At 48.6% G+C, this 25,929-nt stretch overlaps 3 protein-coding genes across 5 annotated transcripts; 2 read left to right on the top strand and 1 right to left on the bottom strand.

The window, feature by feature from the left end:
- Positions 1-7,473: 7,473 nt before the first annotated feature.
- LOC134760615 (intercellular adhesion molecule 1-like) lies at positions 7,474-11,901 on the bottom strand. The gene is made up of 4 exons (XM_063719068.1): positions 11,872-11,901; positions 9,211-9,313; positions 8,017-8,259; positions 7,474-7,823 (listed from the first exon to the last, which is right to left on the bottom strand). The coding sequence occupies exons 1-4, from the start codon at positions 11,899-11,901 to the stop codon at positions 7,681-7,683; spliced, it is 519 nt and encodes a 172-aa protein (XP_063575138.1). The 3' UTR covers positions 7,474-7,680.
- Positions 11,902-12,104: 203 nt separating this feature from the next.
- On the top strand, positions 12,105-13,865 carry GH2 (growth hormone 2). Of its 3 annotated transcripts, none has more exons than XM_002827705.6 (5): positions 12,105-12,258; positions 12,562-12,722; positions 12,978-13,052; positions 13,145-13,309; positions 13,562-13,865. In XM_002827705.6, exons 1-5 carry the CDS (start codon positions 12,249-12,251, stop codon positions 13,757-13,759), a joined length of 609 nt encoding a protein of 202 aa, XP_002827751.3. In that variant the 5' UTR covers positions 12,105-12,248; the 3' UTR covers positions 13,760-13,865. The 3 variants fall into 3 exon arrangements, with proteins under 3 accessions (XP_002827751.3, XP_002827750.3, XP_024090233.2); XM_002827704.6 differs by having other exon boundaries at positions 12,933-13,052; XM_024234465.3 differs by lacking the exon at positions 12,562-12,722 and having other exon boundaries at positions 12,249-12,258; positions 12,937-13,052; positions 13,562-13,847.
- Positions 13,866-20,044: 6,179 nt separating this feature from the next.
- Positions 20,045-21,756, top strand: CSH2 (chorionic somatomammotropin hormone 2). Its single transcript, XM_002827700.5, has 5 exons — positions 20,045-20,169; positions 20,433-20,593; positions 20,823-20,942; positions 21,035-21,199; positions 21,453-21,756. The coding sequence occupies exons 1-5, from the start codon at positions 20,160-20,162 to the stop codon at positions 21,648-21,650; spliced, it is 654 nt and encodes a 217-aa protein (XP_002827746.2). The 5' UTR covers positions 20,045-20,159; the 3' UTR covers positions 21,651-21,756.
- The last annotated feature ends 4,173 nt before the right edge of the window (positions 21,757-25,929 follow it).

The following is a 25,929-nucleotide window of genomic DNA, read 5'->3' as shown; positions in this document are numbered from 1 at the left end:
AGGACATCCAGACTTTTACGGGAAATCTAACATTTAAACACTGGCAACACATATTGAAAATATTGTAAGGGCAAGAATTAACCCAAACACACATGGTCTCCAAGCTATCTGTGAGCAATTTTGTTCTAAGAGATGTTGATTGGGGTAACTTGGTGTAAGGGAAAGAATCAGAAAGATTTGGACTGTACGTAATTTAGCGCCCCTGAATAAATTACTTGACCAAGCTGAGATAATAATATGTTGCTTTACAAGGATTATGTGAGGATTAAATGCAATGGTATTTTTGACATATTATAGTACTCAAGAAATTGTAGTTATTTCTGCGTTGAATTTTTGGATGTTTTGGATAATAAACATCCAAACATTCAAAACATCAAACATCAAAACATGTTTTGAATTTTGGATAAGAAACATCTGAGATGCTTATTATTTCCAAATAAGCACTAAAGAGGGATGGTTAGTTAAGATTTTACTCTCCCAAGCACCTTGGCTAAGTGACTGGTGACCTATAATCGATACTAAGATGCTCATGGGAACTCTAGTATCCAAAAATGATTTCATGAAGTCAGGAATTATTTTGCAACGCAAATAATCAACCCCCTAATTAATCTTCTTTAGAAGTTCTGATTTTTATGTGCCATAATGAATTTTCTTGATAATGAGACCCACTTGTGTTCATTTTTGGCTATTTTACAGTTAATAACTCAGTCCTTGGGAAGTGGTTGAAAGTTGAACTAATCAGAATTCTGGAGCTGCTGCATTTCTCAGCTCAGAAGCCATTCCTGCATCTTACATTGCTCTTCGACTATCGGGCTTTAAAATTATGGCATTTTGGAGTTAGAACGGCCTCATACGTCAGTCTAGTTTCTTCTACTTTGAGAATCTTATCCTACGGCATCCACTACAGTCAGTATTCCAATTACGAGTGTGTAGCACTAGAACCAAGGGAATCACTTTCACAAGGCTCCTCATTCTATTAAACCACTCTCATTGCAGAAAATGATTTCTTGCATGAAGCTGGAATCAATATTCCTGCAACGTCCTTCATTTGGCCTTAAAATTATTTAGAAATCTCAGTCTTTAGAAGTCGATGGAATGAGCACAATTATAATTATCTCTCGGCTTGCGTGTTTTAAAAGGAAATGTGAGCCATCTTAATAAGTATTTGTTGAATGTACGTGACAGGGGAATGACAATGTACAGCGCCTACTTGGGTGGCTAAGAGGGTTCTGAAGTGGGATGGTCATAACATATAACTGAACTGCAGGGGGAGCCACACTCCAGAGAGTGTCCACCCAGCTCCCCTCGGGTATAGGAAACTCCACTCAACCACAGCTGGTTGAGAATTAGAAAGCTGACTTTGCACATTTTAGAATATAAAAAGACCTTAAAGCCCATCTACTTTAAACTCTTTGATTTACCCACTGTTAGTCTACCTTTCAGCTCATCAACTTGGTGTGGACGGCAATTTCCACTGCAAATTTGAGATGCCAAGGGTGTTTTCTAAACGATGCATACGTAAGCCCTCACTCCCTGAGATTCTGATATAATTAGCCTGGAATGTGGTCCAGGCAAGGGTAGTTTGAAAACTTTCCCAGGTGATTCTAACATGTAAACAAGGTTGAGAACCACTGTGTTAGGGACCGCAAAGATGAGACCCATGTGTCCACAGCTGTTGTATTGGTGGAACAGGGAAAAAGGAGAAAAAGGAGATGAGAGGCCTGGGCCAGTTGTGGTGCCACCTGCTCCTAATTCCAACCAGTCATCTAAAAAGTGTTTATCGTGAGCCACTCACAAAAAGGCAAATACTCTCTGATTCCAGTCATATGAGGTACTCAGAGCAGTCAAATTCATAGAGACAAAAAGTAGGATGGTGGCTGCCAGTGGCTGTGGGGAGGGATGGAATAGGGAGCTATTTAATGAGCACAGGGTTTCAGCTGTGCAAGATGAAAAGGGTTCTGGAGATGGATGGTGGTGATGGTTGCATGACGGTGTCAATGTACTTGACGTGACTGAACTGTACAGGTAAAATGGTTAAGATGGAAATGTTTATATCTTCTCACAACTAAAAATTGTTAATAGTTTATTTTTGTTTTTGTTTTTGTTTTTGAGACAGAGGCTGGAGTGCAGTGGTGCGATCTTGGCTCACTGCAACCTCCGCCTTTCCCGGGTTCAAGTGATTCTCATGCCTCAGCCTCCTGAGTAGCTGGGATCATAAGCGTGCACCACACACAGGGCAGATTTTTGTATTTTTGGTAAAGACAAGGTTTCGCCATGTTGGCCAGGCTGGTCTCAAACTCCCGGCCTCAGGTGATCCACCTGCCTTGGCCTCCCAAAGTGATAGGATTACAGGTGGGAGCCACCAGGCCTGGCCCTTACTGGTATTTTCTAATGAAAACTCTTCCTGAAGATAAGATTAGCGAGACTTGCACAAGGAAGAGTTCAGCAGGCACAGCTCCAGTCATCCTTGACCCCTGGGATAATGTTTTACTGACTTTGTCATTTTTTTGAATTTACCCTAACCTAAAATGACCACTTCTGAATTTCTTCCATGAGCATTGTCGAAATACACATGGTGGGTTTTGTCCCTTTATACACAGTTGAGAGCAGAACTGACCCCTTCCCTTTTCTTCTGAATTACAGGGTCTGGGCTTCTAGGCCGAGACAAGCTGACACTTTGCCTGGCTGCTTCTTTAACTCAGAAGGCCCCGGAGTGCTGAGGCACACAGTGAGCACCGCTGGGATTAGGGTTACCAACTCATCCTGGTTAGCAGGAGACTTTCTCAATGTCAAGACTGAAAGTCCCACGTTCCTTCCAGGAATCCCTCAGCTCAATACACACTCAGCTAACAGGACTGGTCACCCTATTAGTAGTCCTAAATCTTAGGGGACCAAACTGGGGGGAAAGTAGGGGAAGGAGCAAGAAGAAGACTAGAAAAATTGGAAAGCTCTGCACGGTGTATATGACTTTTGATGGCCCTCATGGTTACCATGGATTTCTGATTCTTGCTTTGAGTTTACTGTGATTATAGTGACGGGCTTAATTACCACCAGAATTATCAGCGTAATCATAAAAACCAACAAATGTGTACACATGTCTCCAGCACCATGCTAGTTTATTACAAGTATTATGTCATTTCTTTCTAACTATAATTCTCTAAGGTAAATACTATTATTAATCCTATGGTAAGAAGTCCCACTAAAGATGTAACTTATGCTTTCCTCAGGTCTAGAGAGAAAGACACCAGAATGTCACCCTGACCATCCTTGAGAGGATAAACGGCCAGTCACGGCGGCTCACGCCAGTATTCTCAGCACTTTGGAGAGCTGAGGCGGGAGGAGGTCACAAGTTCGAGACAAGCCTGGCCAACATGGTGGCACCCTGTCTCTGACTAAAAATACAAAAATTAGCCAGGTGTGGTGGTGCACACCTCTATTCCCAGCTACTGAGGCACGAGAATCACTTGAGCCCGGGAGGCGGAGTTGCACTGAGCCCATCATACCACTGCACTCCAGCTGTGTGGCTGAGCAAAATTCTCTCTCAAAAATAATAAGAAAGAGGGTAAACTTTTGGAGAATTAAAGGCCACTCTTCCTCTGGAGATAATCAAGGTAGCTGCAATTTAAGTGTGAGCTGGTTGCTTTAACGTTCAGAAAGAATATGATCAATACCATTTAGAGGGTAGGGCCTCCTCCTATAGACAATGAAGGCAACTACCCTTAGAAGCTCTATTATACTGGAAAAGACATAAGAGACCCTTCCTGCTTTAAGAATCAATGAAGCCAGGCATGATGGCTCACGCCTGTAATCCCAGCACTTTGGGAGGCCGACTTGGGCAGATCATCTGAGGTCAGGAGTTTGAGACCAGCCTGGCCAACATGATGAAATCCTGTCTCTACTAATAACACAAAAATTAGCCAGGTGTGGTGGCGCACACCTGTAATCCCAGCTACTCCAGGGGCTGAGGCAGGAAAATTGCTTGCAGCCAGGAGGTAGAAATTGCAGTGAGCCGAGGTCGTGCCACCACTGCACTCCAGCTTGGGAGACACAGCGAGACTCCGTCTCCAAAAAAAAAAAAAAGAAGAAGAATCAGTGAGAAGAGGCTGCCTGACCGCTGGTTGTGTGGATCCTTTGGGAAGGAAAGCGAACAGAGGTTCCAAGTCTACAAGGGAAAGAGCCCAGCCTACTCTGAAGAGTTTTGCGGGATGGCTCATCCAAACTACTGAGCTCTAAGAACTGGAACCCTGGAAACCCCAGCAAGAGGACACCCGCAGCTGGACCAGGCCCCGAAGAGGCAGATCATCCTCCCTCAGAGAGCCACAGCAGCTGGGAACCCGGATCTGCAGACCTGCTTGTTTTGAGCGTACTGTGTAGGACCATCTGTCCACACTGACACCCTGTGGCAGTGAGAAGCAAAGGCAGCAGCCGGCTAAGCCTGCAGGCTCTCCCTGCTGGAACTGGAAAGTCTGAGTGGCCTCTTTCTTCCCTCCCTTTTTGGTTTTGTTTGTTTTGTTTTTTGTTTGTTTGCTTTTGTTTTTGTTTTCTTCAAGATGGGGTGTCACTCTGTTGCCCAGGCTGGAGTGCAAGGGTGCAATCTCGGCTCACCGCAACCTCCGTACCCCGGGTTCAAGCGATTCTCCTGCCTCAGCCTCCCCAGTAGCTGGGATTACAGGTGCACACCACCATGCCTGCCTCATTTTTCCCTTCCTTGTTGGATTCTCTGTGCTTCAAGGCACTGAGGCCATAAGGCAGGGTTTGCAGATACAGGATAACTACCGCCCTGATGCAGCTGATCCTGACACCGAAATGGCTGTGGATCCCTGCATGGAGTGGCTCTATACTCCTGTCTCTTAAACCTGCTTCTTAACTTACTTCCCCAAATGCTCAATTCAGGGAAGGTGGATGATTTATATTAGACTCACATGATGAGAGAGCAGTAGCTCCACCTAGTGGAAACATTGAGGTTGAAAAGGTCATGTTCGGGGATGATGCTATTTTACAAAGTCAAGATATTTCGTGTCCCTCCAGGAAGCCTTCCTTGTTCCGAGTTATGCTTTCTCTTAATAATCTGTTTTCCCAATCATAGGAGTTCATGCACAAATGTAATCTCCTACTTGTTTGTTTAGCTTTCCTAATATATTTGTGGAAGCCAGGAACAATGTTTTGTTCACCACTGTATCCTCACTGCCTTGTATGTGGTGAAACCAAAGGGTTACTTTTACACTTAATCTATAGCACCAGACTCAGGCGAGGTCTGGGAAGAATGGAAAAACGTTTTCCCTCTACTGTCTGATGCCACGGTTTTTTCTAGCTGGTATCTGCAATTTGGAAGGCTATGGACCTCTCTCTATCTGGAAGTCTGAACTTTAGCTTTTGTTTTTGTTTCCTTTATTTTGCTTTTGAGACAGGGTCTGGCTGTGTCACCCAGGCTGGAGTGCAGTGCATGATGTCAACTCACTGCAACCCTCCACCTCCCGCACTCAAGTGATCCTCCCACCTCAGACTCTCAAGTAGCTGGGACTACCGGCATGTGCCACTATACCTGGCTAAGTTTTGTGTTTTTTGTAGAAATGGGGTTTTGCCATGTTGCACAGGCTATTCGCAAACTCTGGGGCTCAAGTGATTCGCCCGCTTCAGCCTCCCAAAGTGCTGGGATTACAGGCGTGAGCCACCGCCCCGGCCTGAATTTCAGTTTTGAAAGCAGGTTAAATAGGCTGCTGCCCTCAGCTAATGCACCCCCTGCCCTGGGCTGGTTGTTTATGCTATCAACATGGTATTTTTTCCTTAGAAATTGTACTTAAAGATATAAAATGCAGCCGGGAGCGGTGGCTCAGGCCTGTAATACCAGCACTTTAGAAGGCCGAGGAGGGTAGATCACGAGGTCAGGACTTCAAGATCAGCCTGGCCAAGATGGTGAAACCCTGTCTCTACTAAAAATATAAAAAATTAGCTGGTCATGGTGGTGGGTGCCTGTAATCCCAGCTACTCTTAATCTATAGAGGCTGAGGCAGAGAATTGCTTGAACCCGGGGGTGGAGTTTGAGGTGGGCCGAAATCACACCACTGCACTCCAGCCTAGGCAAAGAGCGAGACTCCATCTAAAAAAAAAAAAGTTATAAAATGCAACCATATGACATAAGAGCGTTCAGCATTGACACAGAAGGGAAGGGTAATGCATTTGGATATCATAAAATGACTTTTATTTTTACCATAGGAACATTCCAGTGAACATTTCTTGACTGAATTGGGAGAAAAGATCTAGTTTTATGATCCCTCATGCCTTCTCCGAGGGTGAATATACTCCTTCCCAAGGACAGGGAAGGAAGCAGAATCATAAAATCATATGAACATTTTCACAAGAGGATTCCTCTTGAAGCTTCAAGGAAATTGTTTACAGACAGAAGAAAATATGCACTTGTTGATGAAAAAGGAGAGTAAACATTGCAACTCTAACCTAGATGCCTATATGGGTAAAAAAAAGAAAACTGGCAAATGCGAACTCACAGTTGATCACTCTATGAAAAGGAATTCAGAGATGTTTGGAACTCTTAACCTATGAGGCCAATTTCATGGAAGAACTCTACCTTCTACTTCAGAGACAGAATACTGGGCTAGATAGGATGCTTGTCTGGCCCAAAGTGGAATTTCTTACCATCTGTATACTCCCCCAAGACCCACAACAGATGGTTACTGAGTTGGAGCTTGCCACTGATCTTTAATGATGTCAACAAGCCCAGCTCTCGGAGCTGGCACTCCAGAAGCCCAGGTCAGGAGAGCAAGGGAAAGTGGAGATGGGAACAGAGCTCTGATTTCTAGCCCCATATTTGATACTTACTCCCTTCAAAGTCCTGTCCCTGGACTACAGATTTAGTTCCCAGTTAGTAATCAGAAAACCATGAAATATGAGTTGTATTTCTAAGATGTGCCTGACTTTATTTAGTATGATGTTTAAGAGAAAAGGGCAGTGAGAACCATGAAGAAACGGCAGGATCTTTTTTTCGTATCTAAGAGTGGACTGATGAAGCACCTGGCAAGGAGCAAGAGGCCTTCTTACAAATCAAACATTGAGACTGAGATTCCTAATGACTAGAGTGAGCTCTAAAGAGAAAGGTGGCTGGGCGCGGTGGCTCTCACCTGTAATCCCAGCATTTTGGGAGGCCGAGGTGGGCGGATCACTTGAGGTCAGGAGTTTGAGACCAGCCTGGCCAACATGGTGAAACCCCATCTCTACGAAAAATACAAAAATTAGACAAGCGTGATGGTGTGCACCTGTAATCCCAGCTACTGGGGAGGCTGAGGCAGGAGAATCGCCTGAACCCGGGAAGCTGAAGTTGCAGTGAGCCGAGATCACATCATTGCACTCCAGCCTAGGCGACAAGAGTGAGACTCCATCTCAAAAAAAAAAAAAAAAAAAAAAGAGAGAGGGAGAGAGAAAGGTGAGCTTGTGGACATATTGGACACACAGGACATGGGGCATGGGGGCCTGAAACACTGTTTTACAGGATAGATATACACAAAGGGTAGTGCAGCCTGCCGTTGTGTTTCTTCCTTTCTCCTCTATCCCTTCTTCCCTCCCTGGGAAACCACAGTAGCAGAAGTTTCATTCAATCAAATAGCTGTCAATTATATCAGCTGTACTTTTCTCTTCCTGAACAGCAGACTGGCTTTCCTCCTCTTTGTCCTACTCTTTCTGCCTATAGAGCAATTTCCTCCTGTCCACTTTGCAGGGCCGATAGCTCAAATACAGTGCTATGGTGATGACACACACTCCAAGGGCAACGGTAATAATGACAAAGAGGGTAGAGCTGATTCCTTCATCCAGTCCTGCCCAAGCACAGAAGATAGAGTTAGGAAAGTCTGAGAGTATGAGAATCACCCACCCCAGCCCACCAGGCCCACCTCTGAGTCTCATTCTTCCCAACCCAGTAGAATCTTTCTTATTTTCATGCTTGGATAAGAATCCCAAACCCCTGAGGGGTTTCCATCCTGGGCCTGGCAGCAGGGCAGCAAAGGTTACCTTGAACAATGACAGCAATGTCTTTGCTGACAGAGCCCAGCTGGTTAGTGGCTGTGCAGCAGTAGGTTCCAGTGTGGTTCTGGGTTGCCTTCTGTGGCACTTCAAGGTCAAAGACCACCCCATTCCAGGTACACACCAAGGCTGGAGCTGGGTTTCCCTTTGGGACACAGGCGAGCGTGTATTCCATCCCTTCCAGCCAGGTCTGTTTGCCAGAGCAACTGGATTCCTCTAACCGTGGCTTGTCTGCAAAAACAGAGTTTCCCAAAGAGCTGAGTTCAGTGCATCACACTCCCTCCCTACCTTCACCCCCTGTTCCCTCTTCTCCCCTCACCCAAATGCTGTCCCCTCCACCCAACAGCTTTCCTTCCCAAGGGAGCACTAGCAACTCCCTGCTTTGAGCCAACTCTTCTTTCCCACCTTCCGTATGGGCAGGGAGTCCCAGATGAAACCTAGGGTGTTCTTATGGATTTGGACTAAATGATAACGCCGCTCTGTCCACGGTGGCCCTGGGGCCCCTGCTTCCCATGTTTGCTTCTCGGTGGGTAAGGAGCTAGGTAACGGTGAACTCAGAGATGAGGATTTTTCCACTTTTCTTTTTTTGGTTGTTGTTTTGTTTGTTTGTTTGTTTGTTTTTGAGACAAAGTCAGTCTCACTCCTTCGCCCGGGCTGGAGTGCAGTGGCGCAATCTTGGCTCTTGACAACCTCGGCCTCCCGGGTTCAAGCAATTCTTGTGCCTCAGCCGCTCCAGTAACTAGGATTACAGGCGCATGCCACCACGCCCGGCTAATTTTTCTATTTTTTAGTAGAGATGAGTTTCACCATGTTGGCCATGCTGGTCTCAAACTCCTGACTTCAGGTGATCCACATGTCTCAGCCTCCCAAAGTCTTGGGATTACAGGCATGAGCCACCACCCCCGGCCTATCCTGAGCCTTTTGAAGCTGACGCCAGAGGTATAAAGCCCAGTCTCTGCCCACTGGCCATGTGGAGGCTCTTGTTGGGTAGTCTCTCAGCCTGCGGAAGCCAGGGATCTGGCCTCAAGTGATGCCCCAACAGTGGGTGATTTCCCAGTACCGTCAGGAGAATCCCAAGTCTAACTCAAAGTTGATTTTTTGCTAGCAATGAATGATAGAATTGGTCTCCATTGCTCAAGGGAAGATCTAGACTAGAGAAAAGGATCACCAACTTCTACCCACACGTGTAGGCCTCGGTTCTTCCCTCTGGTCCATGGTTGTCATGGTAACCCCTTATAAAGGTGTTTCCCCAGGGGTCCCTAGAGTCCTCTGAGTCACCATAATTCTTGGGTCAACAGAAGTGGAGAGGTGAGAGGAGTCAATCCCCTGCCCTGGCTGGTCCCACGTGTTCCTGGCAGTAACCTGTCTGGGGAGCCTCGCCACCCCTGTGCCCAGCTGCGGAGTTATGCAATGGTCCCCAACTAGGGCCCCTGCCACCCTCATTCCTAAGGGAGGCTGGAGACTTTTTCCATGGCCGAAAATCCACATCTAAGTCCCCAGCACTGGCTAAAAGTCCCTGTCATGGGGGCTCCCTGTCCCAGCTGACATTGGAGGAAGGATGGTGGAGGAGGCAGAAAGCTACATGGAACTCAGGGACCCTCTTCCATTCCCACCTGGCTCCTCCTCATTGCTGGTGCTGGAAGGAGCAGGGGAAAGTGGTGACTCCACCCTCCCTGGGCCCCATATTTCTCAGAGCTGGTATCATTGATGACACCCCTCTTGGATCCTCCCACAGGCCTGCCTGGAGAACAGCCCACAGCACAGTGCCCTCCCAGCACATGATGAGTCTGGGGTGCTGGTCCGGTAATGTTTCAGGAATGACGGCAGAAAATGGAGCTCTGTTTTCTGCTCTGAAAGTGGGGAGACGGCAGGGCCCCAGCATTCACATCCTAGGCCACAGGGGTGTGGGTTTTCGATGTTGGTTGCCAACAACACAGCCAACCACTTCTAGAAGCATTTGCTTGTTTGCTTGCTTGTGTTTCTACAGCGTCAAGTGCTAGATGCTCTTAAACTCAGGGTGGAAGATTTCAGTGCCAGAGAGGGTGTTCTTTCCTGCTCTCATCTCTGGGGGCATCTGATGCTTGTGACCTCCAGATGATATTGAAATAGCCCCAACCCTGGGCACCAGGAGACAGGAGGCTCATTCCTGGCCTTCTCTGCCTTTGCCTTGTCCTGCTGTGAAGGTTTCCACAAGGCACCCCATGCCACTGGGCCGTTCTCACCTGGGAATTGAGAAAGAACAATCTGCCCCTTATGGAGAGACAAAATGAGGTAAAGGGCCCCTTTTGTTGGGGGCAGGATCCCTGCACTCAGAGGGATTTAGAAGCTGAAATAACTGGGTTGGGAGCGGTGGCTCACGCCAGAAATCTCAGTACTTTGGGAGGCCAGGGAGGGTGGATCACCTAAAGTCAAGAGTTGGAGACCAGCCTGGCCAACATAGTGAAACCCCGTCTCTACTAAAAAACTGCAAATCTTAGCCCAGCATAGTGGCTGGTGCCTGTAATCCCAGCTACTTGGGAGGCTGTGGCGGGAGAATCACTTGAACCCAGGAGGTGGAGGTTGCTGTGAGGCAACATCATGCCACTGCACTCCAGCCTGGGTGACAGAATGAGACTCCATCTCAAAAAAAAAAAAGAAAAGAAACTAAAATAACTAAGTAACTGAGTAGCACCACACTACCTGCTCTGGAGAAAGGATTTTTTTTTTTTTTTTTTTTTTTTTTTTTTTTTTTTGAGATGTAGACTCGCTCTGTCATCCAGGCTGGAGTGCAGTGGCGCGATCTTGGCTCACAGCAACCTCTGCCTCCTGGGTTCAAGTGATTCTACCTCCTCACCCTCCCAAGTAGCCGGGATTACGGGCTCGTGCCACCATGCCCAGCTAATTTTTGTATTTTTAGGAGAGATGGAGTTTTGCCATGTGGGCTAGCCTGGTCTTGCACTCCTGACCTTAAGTGATCCACCCACCTCAGTCTCCCAAAGTGCTGGGATTATAGGCATGAGCCACCATGCCCGGCCGGGAGAAAGGACTTTGAATGACGCAATGTGGGAAGAGCAAGGTTGTGGAGATCTGCTGCCCTGGCTGAGGTAGCTCATGCAATCAGTCTCTCTGAGCCTCAATCTCCTGATCTGTGAAATGAGATGATAATCATACCTCCTACACAAGACAAGTGGCAGGTCAGACGTGAGAATGCACAGGCAGGCCCTTGGCAACTGGATAAGCTCTACACAGGTCTGGAAAGGAGGAGGAGACAAAAGAGGAGGGGCTTCCATGGCTGGATAGGGCATCTTTTGGCGTGATGTGTTTGAGTTCTAAAGCTGGGGAAGAGACTCAAATCTTCAAGAGCTCTTCCAACTTTGAGATTCTCTGATGGTTTCAGGGCTATGGGAGGAAGCGCTTGTGGTCCGTGTCTGTTCCCGGGATTTCTGTTTCTTGGTTTGTATCTCTGCTACAGGTCCAAGGAGCTGGGGCAATACCTTGAGTCTGGGTTCTTTATCCCCAGGGACCTGGGAAAGCCCCCTCCGCCCCCTCGCCCCGCCCCCGCCCCCGCCTCAAGGCTCAGGGAAAGGTGAGAGCAAAGTGTGGAGTTTGTTCCCTCTAGTGGTCAGTATTAGCACTGCATCCAGGCGGGCCTGTCTCAGGCGGGCCCAGGAGGAATCAGCAAAAGTGGAATTCAGCACTGAATCGTGCCCAGAACCCCCACAATCTATTGGCTGTGCTTGGCCCCTTTTCCCAACACATACATTCTGTCTGGGGGGTGGAGGTTAAACATGCGGGGAGGAGGAAAGGAATAGGATAGAGAGTGGGATGGGATCGGTAGGAGTCTCAAGGACTGGCTGTCCTGACATCCTTCCCCGCGTTCAGGTTGGCCACCATGGCCTGCTACCAGAGGGCACCCACCTGACCCTTAAAGAGAGGACGAGTTGGGTGGTGTCTCTGCTGACATTCTGTGCACAACCCTCACAACGCTGGTGACGGTGGGAAGGGAAAGATGACAAGTCAGGGGGCATGATCCCAGCATGTGTGGGAGGAGCTTCTAAATTATCCATTAGCACAAGCCCGTCAGCGGCCCCAGGCCTAAACGTGCAGAGAAACAGGTGAGGAGAAGCAGCGAGAGAGAAGGGGCCAGGGTATAAAAAGGGCCCACAAGTGACCAGCTCAAGGATCCCAAGGCCCAACTCCGCAAACCACTCAGGGTCTTGTGGACAGCTCACCTAGCTGCAATGGCTGCAGGTAAGCGCCCCTAAAATCCCTTTGGGCACAATGTGTCCTGAGGGGATAGGCGGCACCCTGTAGATGGTATGGGGGTACTAACCCTCAGGTTTGGGGCTTCTGAATGTGAGTATCGCCATCTAAACCCAGTATTTGGCCAATCTCTGAATGTTCCTGGTCCCTGGAGGGAGGCAGAGAAATAAATAAATAAATAAATAAATAAATAAATAAATAAATAAATAAATAAAAACCAGCTACTGGAGCAGGGAGAGCGCTGGCCTCTTGCTCTCCAGCTCCCTCTGTTGCCCTCAGGTTTCTCCCCAGGCTCCCAGACGTCCCTGCTCCTGGCTTTTGGCCTGCTCTGCCTGCCCTGGCTTCAAGAGGGCAGTGCCTTCCCAACCATTCCCTTATCCAGGCTTTTTGACAATGCTATGCTCCGCGCCCATCGCCTGCACCAGCTGGCATTTGACACCTACCAGGAGTTTGTAAGCTTTTGGGTAATGGGTACGCTTCAGAGGTGGCAGGAAGGGGTGACTTTCCCCCCCTGGGAAGTAATGGGAGGAGACTAAGGAGCTCAGGGTTGTTTTCTGAAGTGAAAATGCAGGCAGATGAGCATACGCTGAGTGAGGTTCCCAGAAAAGTAACAATGGGAGCTGGTCTCCAGCGTAGACCTTGGTGGGCGGTCCTTCTCCTAGGAAGAAGCCTATATCCTGAAGGAGCAGAAGTATTCATTCCTGCAGAACCCCCAGACCTCCCTCTGCTTCTCAGAGTCTATTCCGACACCTTCCAACAGGGTGAAAACGCAGCAGAAATCCGTGAGTGGATGCCTTCTCCCCAGGTGGGGATGGGGGAGACCTGTGGTCAGAGCTCCCGGGCAGCACAGCCACTGTGAGTCCTTCCCCTGCAGAACCTAGAGCTGCTCCGCATCTCTGTGCTGCTCATCCAGTCATGGCTGGAGCCCGTGTGGTTCCTCAGGAGTGTCTTCGCCAACAGCCTGGTGTATGGCGCCTCAGACAGCAATGTCTATCACCACCTAAAGGACCTAGAGGAAGGCATCCAAACGCTGATGTGGGTGAGGGTGGCACCAGGGGTCCCCAATCCTGGGGCCCCACTGGCTTCCAGGGACCGGGGAGAGAAACACTGCTGCCCTCTTTTTAGTAGACAGGATCTGACCAAAAGAACTCACCTTATTCTTCATTTCCCCTGGTGAATCCTCCAGGCCTTTCTCTACAACCTGGAGGGGAGGGAGGAAAATGGATGAATGAGAGAGGGAGGGAACAGTGCCCAGGCGCTTGGCCTTTCCTTCTCTTCCTTCACTTTGCAGAGGCTGGAAGATGGCAGCCCCCAGACTGGGCAGATCTTCAAGCAGACCTACAGCAAGTTTGACACAAAATCGCACAACGATGACGCACTGCTCAAGAACTACGGGCTGCTCTACTGCTTCAGGAAGGACATGGACAAGGTCGAGACATTCCTGCGCATCGTGCAGTGCCGCTCTGTGAAAGGCAGCTGTGGCTTCTAGCTGCCCTGGTGGCATCCCTGTGACCCCTCCCCATTGCCTCTCCTGGTCCTGGAAGTTGCCACTCCAGTGCTCACCAGCCTTGTCCTAATAAAATTAAGTTGCATCATTTTGTCTGACTAGGTGTCATTCTATAATATTATGGGGTGGAGGGTGGTGGTGTGGAGCAAGGGGCAGGTTGGGAAGACAACCTATAGGGCCTGCAGGGTCTACTGGGAACCAGACTGGAGTGCAGTGGCACGATCTTGGCTCACTGCAATTTCTGCCTCCTGGGTTCAAGTGATTCTCCTGCCTCAGTCTCCCAAATAGTTGGGATTCCAGGCATGCAAGACCAGGCTCAGCTAATTTTTGTATTTTTGGTAGAGACAGGGTTTCACCATATCGGCCAGTCTGGTCTCCATCTCCTGACCTCAGGTAATCTGCCTGCCTCGGCCTCCCAAACTGCTGGGATTACAGGTATGAGCCACTGGGCCCTTCCCTGTCTTGTGATTTTAAAATAATTATACCAGCAGGAGGACGTCCAGACACAGCATGGGCTACCTGGCCATGCCCACCCAGTTGGACATTTGAGTTGTTTGCTTGGCACTGTCCTCTCATGCGTTGAGTTCACTCAGTAGATGCTTGTTGAATTCCTGGGCCTGGGGCTGTGTCAGCTGCCTCGTCCTGTCAGCTTCTGGCTTATTCTCTCCCTCCGTATCTTAGCTATTTTCTTCATGGGAATGTTTCCAATTCAAAATTTCTATTTTACCATTATATATTTACTTTTTTGCTATTATCTCTGCCCCCAGTAAATTGTTAGCTCCAGAAGAGAAAGGATCGTGTCTTTTGTTTATCTAGATATGCCCATCAGCCTGGTACAATCTCTGGCACATGTTATAGGCAACAACTACTTGTGGAATTGGTGAATGCACGAATAGAAGAATGAGTGAATGAATGAATAGACGGAAGGCAGAAGTCCAGCCTCAGGCCGGGCGCGGTGGCTCACGCCTGTAATCCCAGCACTTTGGGAGGTCGAGGCAGGTAGATCACGAGGTCAGGAGTTTGAGACCGTCCTGGCTAACACGGTGAAACCCCATCTCTAAAAATACAAAAAAATTAGCTGGGCAAGGTGGCGGGCGCCTGTACTCCCAACTACTCGGGAGGCTGAGGCAGGAGAATGTCATGAACCCGGGGGGGCAGAGCTTGCAGTGAGCCAAGATCGCGCCACTGCACTCCAGCCTGGGTGACAGAGCAAGACTCGGTCTCAAAAAAAAAAAAAAGAAAGAAAGAAATCCAGCCTCAAAGAGCTTACAGTCTGGTAAGAGGAATAAAAATGTCTACAAATAGCCACAGGACAGGTCAAAGGAAGGAGAGGCTATTTCCACCTGAGGGCACTCCATCAGGAAAGCACCCCAGACTTCCTACAACTACTAGACACATCTCGATGCTTTTCACTTCTCTATCAATGGATTGTCTCCCTGGAGAATAATCCCCAAAGTGAAATTACTTAGCACGTCCGGTTAGGTAGATCGTTGTGTACTTCTTGGTTGTTCAGAGATCATCAACCAGTGCAAACAATCCCCCCATCAATACACAGCAGTGCCTGCCCCTCTCCTCCCCAGGCCTTCCGAGGCCCTTCCCCCATGCCTGAACCCACTGGACCTATCATGTGGCAAACTGAAGGGTCCAACGAGATACAGGAAGTGAAACACGATGTACACTGAAACGTGCAATACAAATATGCAGCACGAAGTGCCTCAGTTCACTAACCCGAGCTACGCTGGGTGCCTGTTTTCTACCACTTTCCTTAATGCCTACGGACACCTCATTCTGCAGCTGAAGTTCCTTGTGTTCAATTCCCCCCATCTTCATTGAACATCCTCTGTGCAGGGACTTGACCCCTGTCCTGCTAGCTCTGCACTGAGGCAAGTTCTGTCCATGCCTAGTAGTGCCACCATCTTTACTAGATGAGGTTTCTAAAGAGCTTGGCATGGAAGGAAAGCCTGGGGGCCTTGGAGAGCCGTCACTTAGGAACTGGGAGAGCTCCAGGCAAGCCACCTTATCTCTTTGAGCCTCAGTATCCTCACTCACATCCCTATGGTCAATAGAGTGCCAAGCACATGGTGGACACGCAGAAGTATTGATCACCTTCCTCACCTCCCCTAGGAGAGCCCTTGGGAATCCCCATATAATATTCTCTGAAGACCTCAATCCAATAAGCTGAGTAATTGACTCGGTACCAAACTCATAGAAAGGACATTGGAAGCCAAAAGGAGGTAGAGTATGTCCCAGTACAATAACCAGCCTCTGATTTCAAGGGAGAAGGAAGAGGGCTGCAGGTGAGAAGTGTGCGCCTCAAATCACCAAAGTCGGAGTGGAAGGAGCACCCACCAGTCCCTCGGAGGCGATCCCTAAGACCGGTGAGAATGGCTTTGAAAAATGTGATTGTCCTCAACCCCGCAGTCCTGAACCTAACAGGTGACATCAAAGCCTGAAAGACACCACTTTAGGATCAATAGCAGATCTGTGACTTTCCACAGCAGGCACACAGAACCCTAGATTTAGTCGAGGTTGGACATAGGAAGGGCTTCCAAACACACAGAAATTCATGGATCCTAAATTATAAAGGGAGGTTCCTTAAAAGAAGCAAGATGATTGTGAGATTATCATCAGCTTTTTTTCTTCTCTTGATACAGAGTCTCACTCCTGTCACCCAGGCTGGAGTGCAGTGGTGCGATCTCCGTTCGCTACAACCTCCACCTCCCGGGTTCAAGCAATTCCCTGCCACAGCCTCCTCAGTAGCTGGGATTACAGGCGCCTACCACCACGCCTGGCTAATTTTTGTATTTTTAGTAGAGACGGGATTTCACCATCTTGGCCAGGTTGCTCTTAAACTCCTGACCTAATGATCCACCCACCTTGGCCTCCCAAAGTGGTGGGATTACAGGTGTGAGCCAACATGCCCGACCTATCCTGAGCCTTTTGAGGCTGACGCTAGAGGTACAAAGTCCAGCCTCTCCCCACTGGCCAAGTGGAGGCTCTTGTTGGGTAGTCTGTCAGCCTGCAGGAGCCAAGGATCTGGCCTCAAGCGATGCCCCAACAGTGGACGACTTCCCAGTACTGTCAGGAGAATCCCAAGTCTAATTCAAATTTGATTTTTTGCTAGCAATGAATGATAGAATTGGTCTCCATTGCTCAAGGGAAGATCTAGACTAGAGAAAAGGATCACCAACTTCTACCCACACCTGTGGGCCTCAGTTCTTCCCTCTGGTCCGTGGTTGCCATGGTAACCCCTTATAAAGGTGTTTCCCCAGGGGTCCCTAGAGTCCTCTGAGTCACTATAACTCTGGGGTCAACAGAAGTGGAGAGGTGAGAGGAGACACTCCCCTGCCCTGGCTGGTCCCATGTGTTCTTGGCAGTAATCTGTCTAGGGAGCCTCACCACCCCTCTGCCCCCCTGTGCAGTGGTCCCCAGCTAGAGCCCCTGCTGCCCTCATTCCTAAGGGAGGCTTCCCTTAGGAATGGCCGAAAATCCACATCTAAGTTCCCAGCACTGGCTAAAAGGCCCTGTCATGGGGGCTCCCTGTCCCAGCTGACATTGGAGGAAGGATGGTAGGGGAGGCAGTAAGCTACGTGGAGCTCAGGGACCCTCTTCCATTCCCACCTGGCTCCTCCTCATTGCTGGTGCTGGAAGGAGCAGGGGAAAGTGGTGACTCCATCCTCCCTGGGCCCCATATTTCTCAGAGCTGGTATCATTGATGACACCCCTCTTGGATCCTCCCACAGGCCTGCCTGGAGAACAGCCCACAGCACAGTGCCCTCCCAGCACATGATGAGTCTGGGGTGCTGGTCCAGTAATGCTTCAGGAATGATGGCAAAAAAAGGAGCTGTGTCTTCTGCTCTGAAAGTGGGGAGATGGCAGGGCCCCAGCATTCACATCCTAGGCCACAGGGGTGTGGGTTTTTGATGTTGGTTGCCAACACCACAGCCAACCACTTCTAGAAGTATTTGCTTGTTTGCTTGCTTGTGTTTCTACAGCGTCAAGTGCTAGATGCTCTTAAACTCAGGGTGGGGGAAGATTTCACCACTAGAGAGGGTGTTCTTTCCTGCTGTCATCTCTGGAGGCATCTGATGCTTGTGACCTCCAGATGGTATGGAAATAGCCCCAACCCTAGGCACCAGGAGACAGGAGGCTCAGTCCTGGCCTTCTCTGCCTTCACCTTGTCCTGCTGTGAAGGTTTCCACAAGGCACCCCATGCCACTGGGCCATTCTCACCTGGGAATTGAGAAAGAACAATCTGCCCCTTATGGAGAGACAAAATGAGGCAAAGGGCTCCTTCTGTTGGGGGCAGGATCCCTGCACTCAGAGGGATTTAAAAGCTGAAATAACTGGGTTTGGGGCGGTGACTCACGCCAGTAATCTCAGTACTTTGGGAGGCCAGGGAGAGTGGATCATCTAAAGTCAAGAGTTCGAGACCAGCCTGGCCAACAGAGTGAAAGCCCGCCTCTACTAAAAAAGTGCAGAACTTAGCCCGGCATAGTGGCGGGTGACTGTAATCCCAGCTACTAGGGAGGCTGAGGCGGGAGAATCACTTGAACCCAGGAGGTGGAGGTTGCTGTGAGGCAAGATCATGCCACTGCACTCCAGCCTGGGAGACAGAATGAGACTCCATCAAAAACAAGACAGAAAGAAAGAGAGAGAGAGAGAGAAAGAAGGAAGGAAGGAGAGAAAAGAAAGAAAGAAAGAAAGAAAGAAAGAAAGAAAGAAAGAAGAAAGAAAGAAAGAAAGAAAGAAAGAAAGAAAGAGAAAGGAAGGAAGGAAGGAAGGAAGAAAGAAAAGAAAAGAAAAGAAAAGAAAAGAAAAGAAAAGAAACTAAAATAATTAAATAACTGAGTAGCGCCACACCACCTGCTCTGGAGAAAGGACTTTTGTTGTTGCTGTTGTTGTTGTTGTTGTAGTTGTTGAAATGGAGTCTCACTCTGTCGCCCAGGCTGGAGTGCAGTGGCGCGATCTTGGCTCACGGCAACCTCTGCATCCTGGGTTCAAGCGATTCTACCTCCTCACCCTCCTGAGTAACTGGGATTACAGGCTTGCGCCACCACACCCAGCTACTTTTATATTTTTAGTAGAGATGGTGTTTTGCCATGTTGGTTAGTCTGGTCTTGCACTCCTGACCTCAAGTGATCCACCCACCTCAGCCTCCCAAAGTGCTGGGATTACAGGCATGAGCCACCATGCCCGGCCTGGAGAAGGACTTTAAATGACTCAATGTGGGAAGAGCAAGGTTGTGGAGATCTGCTGCCCTGGCTGAGGTAGCTCATTCAATCAGTCTCTCTGAGCCTCAGTCTCCTGATGTGTGAAATGGGATGATAATCATATCTCCTACACAAGACAAGTGGCAGGTCAGACGTGAGAATGCACAGGCAGGCCCTTGGCAACTGGATAAGCCCTACACAGGTCATGAAAGGAGGAGACAAAAGAGGACGGGCTTCCATGGCTGGATAGGGCATCTTTTGGCGTGATGTGTTCTGAGTTCCAAAGCTGGGGAAGAGACTCAAATCTTCAAGAGCTCTTCCAACTTTGAGATTCTCTGATGGTTTCAGGGCTATGGGAGGAAGCGCTTGTGGTCCGTGTCTGTTCCCGGGATTTCTGTTTCTTGGTTTGTATCTCTGCTACAGGTCCAAGGAGCTGGGGCAATACCTTAAGTCTGGGTTCTTCGTCCCCAGTGACCTGGGGGAGCCCCCCTGCCGCTCCACCCCAAGGTTCAGGGAAAGGGGAGAGCAATGTGTGGGGTTGGTTCTCTCTAGTGGTCAGTGTTATCACTGCATCCAGCTGACTCAGGTGGGCACAGGAGTCGTCAGCAAAAGTGGAATTCAGGACTCAATGGTGCTCAGAACCCCCACGATCTATTGGCTGTGCTTGGCCCCTTTTCCCAACACATACATTCTGTCTGGGGGGTGGAGGTTAAACATGCGGGGAGGAGGAAAGGAATAGGATAGAGAGTGGGATGGGGTCGGTAGGGGTCTCAAGGACTGGCTATCCTGACATCCTTCCCCGCGTTCAGGTTGGCCACCATGGCGTGCTGCCAGAGGGCACCCACCTGACCCTTAAAGAGAGGACGAGTTGGGTGGTGTCTGTGGCTGACACTCTGTGCACAACCCTCACAACGCTGGTGACGGTGGGAAGGGAAAGATGACAAGCCAGGGGGCATGATCCCAGCATGTGTGGGAGGAGCTTCTAAATTATCCATTAGGACAAGCCCGTCAGTGGCCCCATGCATAAATGTACACAGAAAAAGGTGGGGTCAAGCAGCGAGAGAGAAGGGGCCAGGGTATAAAAAGAGCCCACAAGAGACCAGCTCTAGGATCCCAAGGCCCAACTCCCCAAACCACTCAGGGTCCTGTGGACAGCTCACCTAGCTGCAATGGCTGCAGGTAAGCGCCCCTAAAATCCCTTTGGGCACAATGTGTCCCAAAGGGAGAGGCGGCGCCCTGTAGATGGGACAGGGGCACTAACCCTCAGGTTTGGGGCTTCTGAATGTGAGTATTGCCATCTGAGCCCAGATATTTGGCCAGGCTCTGCATGTTCCTGGTCCCCGGAGGGATGGAGAGAGGAAAAAAAAAACAGCTCCTGCAGCAGGGAGAGTGCTGGCCTCCTGCTCCCCGGCTCCCTCCCTTGCCCTCCGGTTTCTCCCCAGGCTCCCAGACGTCCCTGCTCCTGGCTTTTGCCCTGCTCTGTCTGCCCTGGCTTCAAGAGGCTGGTGCCGTCCAAACCGTTCCCTTATCCAGGCTTTTTGACCATGCTATGCTCCAAGCCCATCGCGCCCACCAGCTGGCCATTGACACCTACCAGGAGTTTGTAAGCTCTTGGGGAATGGGTGCAGCTCAGAGGGGGCAGGAAGGGGTGACTTTCCCCCACTGGGGAAGTAATGGGAGGAGACTAAGGAGCTCAGGGTTGTTTTCTGAAGCAAAAATGCAGGCAGATGAGCATAGGCTGAGCCAGGTTCCCAGAAAAGTAACAATGGGAGCTGGTCTCCAGCATAGAAACGAGCGGTCCTTCTTGGGGGGGGGGGGGGTCCTTCTCCTAGGAAGACGCCTATATCTCAAAGGACCAGAAGTATTCATTCCTGCATGGCTCCCAGACCTCCTTCTGCTTCTCAGACTCTATTCCGACACCCTCCAACATGGAGGAAACGCAGCAGAAATCGGTGAGTGGATGCCGTCTCCCCAGGTGGGGATGGGGGAGACCTGTGGTCAGAGCCCCCGGGCAGCACAGCCACTGCTGGTCCTTCCCCTGTAGAACTCAGAGCTGCTCCGCCTCTCCCTGCTGCTCATCGAGTCGTGGCTAGAGCCCGTGCGGCTCCTCAGGAGTATCTTCACCAACAACCTGGTGTATGACACCTCGGACAGCAATGACTATCACCTCCTAAAGGACCTAGAGGAAGGAATCCAAACGCTGATGGGGGTGAGGGTGGCGCCAGGGGTCCCCAATCCTGGAGCCCCACTGGCTTCGAGGGCTGGGGGAGTGAAACACTGCTGCCCTCTTTTTAGCAGTCAGGTGCTGACCCAAGAGAACTCACCTTATTCTTAATTTCCCCTGGTGAATCCTCCAGGCCTTTCTCTACACCCTGAAGGGGAGGGAGGAAAATGGATGAATGAGAGAGGGAGGGAACAGTGCCCAAGCGCTTCGCCTCTCCTTCTCTTCCTTCACTTTGCAGAGGCTGGAAGACGGCAGCCCCCGGACTGGGCAGATCCTCAAGCAGACCTACAGCAAGTTTGACACAAACTCGCACAACCATGACGCACTGCTCAAGAACTACGGGCTGCTCCACTGCTTCAGGAAGGACATGGACAAGGTCGAGACATTCCTGCGCATCGTGCAGTGCCGCTCTGTGGAGGGCAGCTGTGGCTTCTAGGTGCCCGTGTGGCATCCTGTGACCCCTCCCCAGTGCCTCTCCTGGCCCCGGAAGGTGCCACTCCAGTGCCCACCAGCCTTGTCCTAATAAAATTAAGTTGTATCATTTTGTCTGACTAGGTGTCCTTCTATAATATTATGGGGTAGAAGGTGGTGGTATGGAGCAAGGGGTAGGTGGGAAGACGACCTGGAGGGCCTTCAGGGTCTATTGGGAACTAGGCCACTGAAACATAAGAGGTTTGGCTGTTCCCGGGCCAGAAAAAGGCTGACACATCACTGCTGTCTATTACTCACTAAGGCCATTCCACCAGGTCAGTGGTCCCAGCTTGCTGGTCGTAGCTCATTGGTCATCCCAGAGATGACATGACTTGAAGGCTTTTCTTCCTCCCCCACCATCACCAGCAACACCAAACCTAGCCCCCCAGGAGCGGGAAGAAATGAAAACAAGATGGGCTATTAAGTGCAGAGGCAAAAACTCCCCAACAGGTGAGGAAACAATGGCATAGAATTACTTGTGTTCAGAAGAAGTTTAAGATAAATATTCCTTAAGCCCAATTACTCTTGGGAAATGAGAACAATGCAAAAATGAGTTTGAGATATACGGAACCAGAGCATTTGGAATCTGAATTAGGGCAAGGGAAGTGGAAGAGAGATTTTATTCGGGGTTGTAAATGCAGTGCCAATAGGTGCCAGGTAGATAACAACATAAGCAATGGGGGCTGGATGGGAGGGGATAAATCCCAGATGACACTCGCTTCCCTTCGGGGGATGCAACACAGAGGGGTGGGAACCAGCCCAATCTGCAGAATTCAAGCCCCTGCTGAGGTAGGACCCACCCAGCCTGTCACCATCAGGATTGGAGGGACACGGCTTCCAGACCTTCTGACCATTTGAGACAGCCAGGACATCCAGACTTTTATGGGAAATCTAACATTTAAACACTGGCAACACATATTGAAAATATTTTAAGGGCAAAAATTAACCCAAACACGCATGGTCTCCGAACTGTCTGTGAGCAATTTTGTTTCAAGAGATGTTGATTGGGGTAACTCGGTGTAAGGGAAAGAATCAGAAAGATTTGGGCTGTACGTAATTTAGTGCTCCTCAATAAATTACTTGACCAAGCTGAGATAATAATATGTTGCTTTACAAGGATTATGTGAGGATTAAATGCAATGGTATTTTTGACATATTATAGTACTCAAGAAATTGTAGTTATTTCTGCATTGAATTTTTGGATGTTTTGTGTTTTCTGATGAAGTGTCTGAATACCTGTAGTGAAATTATATTGTTTTCCTAATGACAATTAGGAAATAATAAACATCTGAGATGTTTATTATTTCCAAATAAGCACTAAAGAGCGGTGGTTAGTTAAGATTTTACTCTCCCAAGCACCTTGGCTAAGTGACTGGTGACCTATAAATCGATACTAAGATGCTCACAGGAATTCTAGTAACCAAAAATGATTTCATGAAGTCAGGAATTATTTTGCAATGCAAATAATCAACCCCCTAATTAATCTTCTTTAGAAGTTCTGATTCTTATGTGCTATCATGAATTTTCCTGATAACGAGACCCACTTGTGTTCATTTTTGGCTATTTTACAGTTACTAACTCAGTCCTTGGGAAGTGGTTGCAAGTTGAACTAATTAGAACTCTAGAGCTGCTGCATTTCTCAGCTCAGAAGCCATTCCTGCATCTTATGTCATTCTTCTACTATCAGGCTTTAAAATTATGGCCTTTTGGAGTTAGAAAGGCCTCATAAGTGAGTCTAGTTTCTTCTACTTTGGGAATCTTATCCTACGGCATCCACTACAGTCAGTATTCCAATTACAAGTGTGTAGCACTAGAACCAAGGGAATCACTTTCACAAGGCTCCTCATTCTATTAAACCACTCTCATTGCAGAAAACGATTTCTTGCACGAAGCTGGAATCAATATTCCTGCAACGTCCTTCATTTGACCTTAAAATTATTTAGAAATCTCAGTCTTTAGAAGTCGATGGAATGAGCACAATTATAATTATCTCTCGGCTTGCGTGTTTTAAAAGGAAATGTGAGCCATCTTAATAAGTATTTGTTGAATGCACGTGACAGGGGAATGACAATGTCCAGCGCCTACTTGGGTGGCTAAGAGGGTTCTAAAGTGGGGTGGTCATAACATATATCTGAACTGCAGGGGGAGCCACACTCCAGAGACTGTCCACCCAGCTCCCCTCAGGTATAGGTCATTCCACTCAACCACTGCTCGTTGAGAATTAGAAAGATACTAGCTGACTTTGCACATTTTAGAATATAAAAAGACCTTAAAGACCATCTACTTTAAACTCTTTGATTTACCCACTGTTAGTCTACCTTTCAGCTTATCAACTTGGTGTGGAAGGTAATTTCCGCTGCAAATTTGAGATGCCTAGGGTGTTTTCTAAACGATGCATACGTAAGCCCTCACTCCCTGAGATTCTGATATAATTAGCCTGGAATGTGGTCCAGGCAAGGGTAGTTTGAAAACTTTCCCAGGTGATTCTAACATGTAAACAAGGTTGAGAACCACTGTGTTAGGGACCGCAAAGATGAGACCCATGTGTCCACAGTTGTTGTATTGGTGGAACAGGGAAAAAGGAGAAAAAGGAGATGAGAGGCCTGGGCCAGTTGTGGTGCCACCTGCTCCTAATTCCAACCAGTCATCTAAAAAGTGTTTATCGTGAGCCACTCACAAAAAGACAAATACTCTCTTGATTCCAGTCATATGAGGTACTCAGAGCAGTCAAATTCATAGAGACAAAAAGTAGGATGGTGGCTGCCAGTGGCTGTGGGGAGGGATGGAATAGGGAGCTATTTAATGAGCACAGGGTTTCAGCTGTGCAAGATGAAAAGGGTTCTGGAGATGGATGGTGGTGATGGTTGCATGACGGTGTCAATGTACTTGACGTGACTGAACTGTACATGTAAAATGGTTAAGATGGAAATGTTTATATCTTCTCACAACTAAAAATTGTTAATAGTTTATTTTTGTTTTTGTTTTTGTTTTTGAGACAGAGGCTGGAGTGCAGTGGTGTGATCTTGGCTCACTGCAACCTCCGCCTCCCGGGTTCAAGTGATTCTCATGCCTCAGCCTCCCGAGTAGCTGGGATTATAAGCATGCACCACCACACCGGGCATTTTTGGTAAAGACAGGGTTTCACCATGTCAGCCAGGCTGGTCTGGAACTCCTGGCCTCAAGTGATCTACCTGCCTTGGCCTCCCAAAGTGATAGGATTACAGGTGGGAGCCACCAGGCCTGGCCCTTGATGGTATTTTCTAATGAAAACTCTTCTTGAAGATAAGATTAGCGAGACTCACACAACGAAGAGTTCAGCAGGCAGAGCTCCAGTCATCCTTGATCCCTGGGATAATGTTTTACTGACTCTGTCATTTTTTTGAATTTACCCTAACCTAAAATGACCACTTCTGAATTTCTTCCATGAGCACTGTTGAAATACACATGGTAGGTTTTGTCCCTTTATACACAGTTGAGAGCAGAACTGACCCCTTCCCTTTTCTTCTGAATTACAGGGTCTGGGCTTCTAGGCCGAGACAAGCTGACACTTTGCCTGGCTGCTTCTTTAATTCAGAAGGCCCCGGAGTGCTGAGGCACACAATGAGCACCTCTGGGATTAGGGTTACCAACTAGTCCTGGTTTCCAGGAGACTTTCTCAATGTCAACACTGAAAGTCCCACGTTCCTTCCAGGAATCCCTCAGCTCAATACACACTCAGCTAACAGGACTGGTCACCCTATTAGTAGTCCTAAATCTTAGGGGACCAAACTAGGGGGAGAGTAGGGAAAGGAGCAAGAAAAAGACTAGAAAAATCAGAAAGCTGGTACGGTATATATGACTTTTGATGGCGTTCAAGGTTACTATGGATTTCTGATTCTTGCTTTGAGTTTACTGTGATTATAGTGACGGGCTTAATTACCACCAGAATTATCAGTGTAATAATAAAAGCCAACAAATGTGTACACATGTCTCCAGCACCATGCTAGTTTATTAGAAGTATTATGTCATTTCTTTCTAACTATAATCTTCTAAGGTAAATACTATTATTAATCCTATGGTAAGAAGTCCCACTAAAGATGTAACTTATGCTTTCTCAGGTCTAAAGAGAAAGACACCAGAATGTCACCTTGACGATCCTTGAGAGGACAAACTGCCAGGCACAGTGGCTCAAGCCAGTAATCTCAGCACTTTGGAAGGCCGAGGTGGGAGGAGATCAGGAGTTCAAGAGAAGCCTGGCCAAAATG

The sequence above is a fragment of the Pongo abelii genome, chromosome 19, assembly GCF_028885655.2.
Source record: "Pongo abelii isolate AG06213 chromosome 19, NHGRI_mPonAbe1-v2.0_pri, whole genome shotgun sequence".
NCBI lineage: Eukaryota > Metazoa > Chordata > Mammalia > Primates > Hominidae > Pongo > Pongo abelii.
Note: the sequence above shows the minus strand (reverse complement) of the source record. Positions and strands in the feature narration are given on the sequence as shown.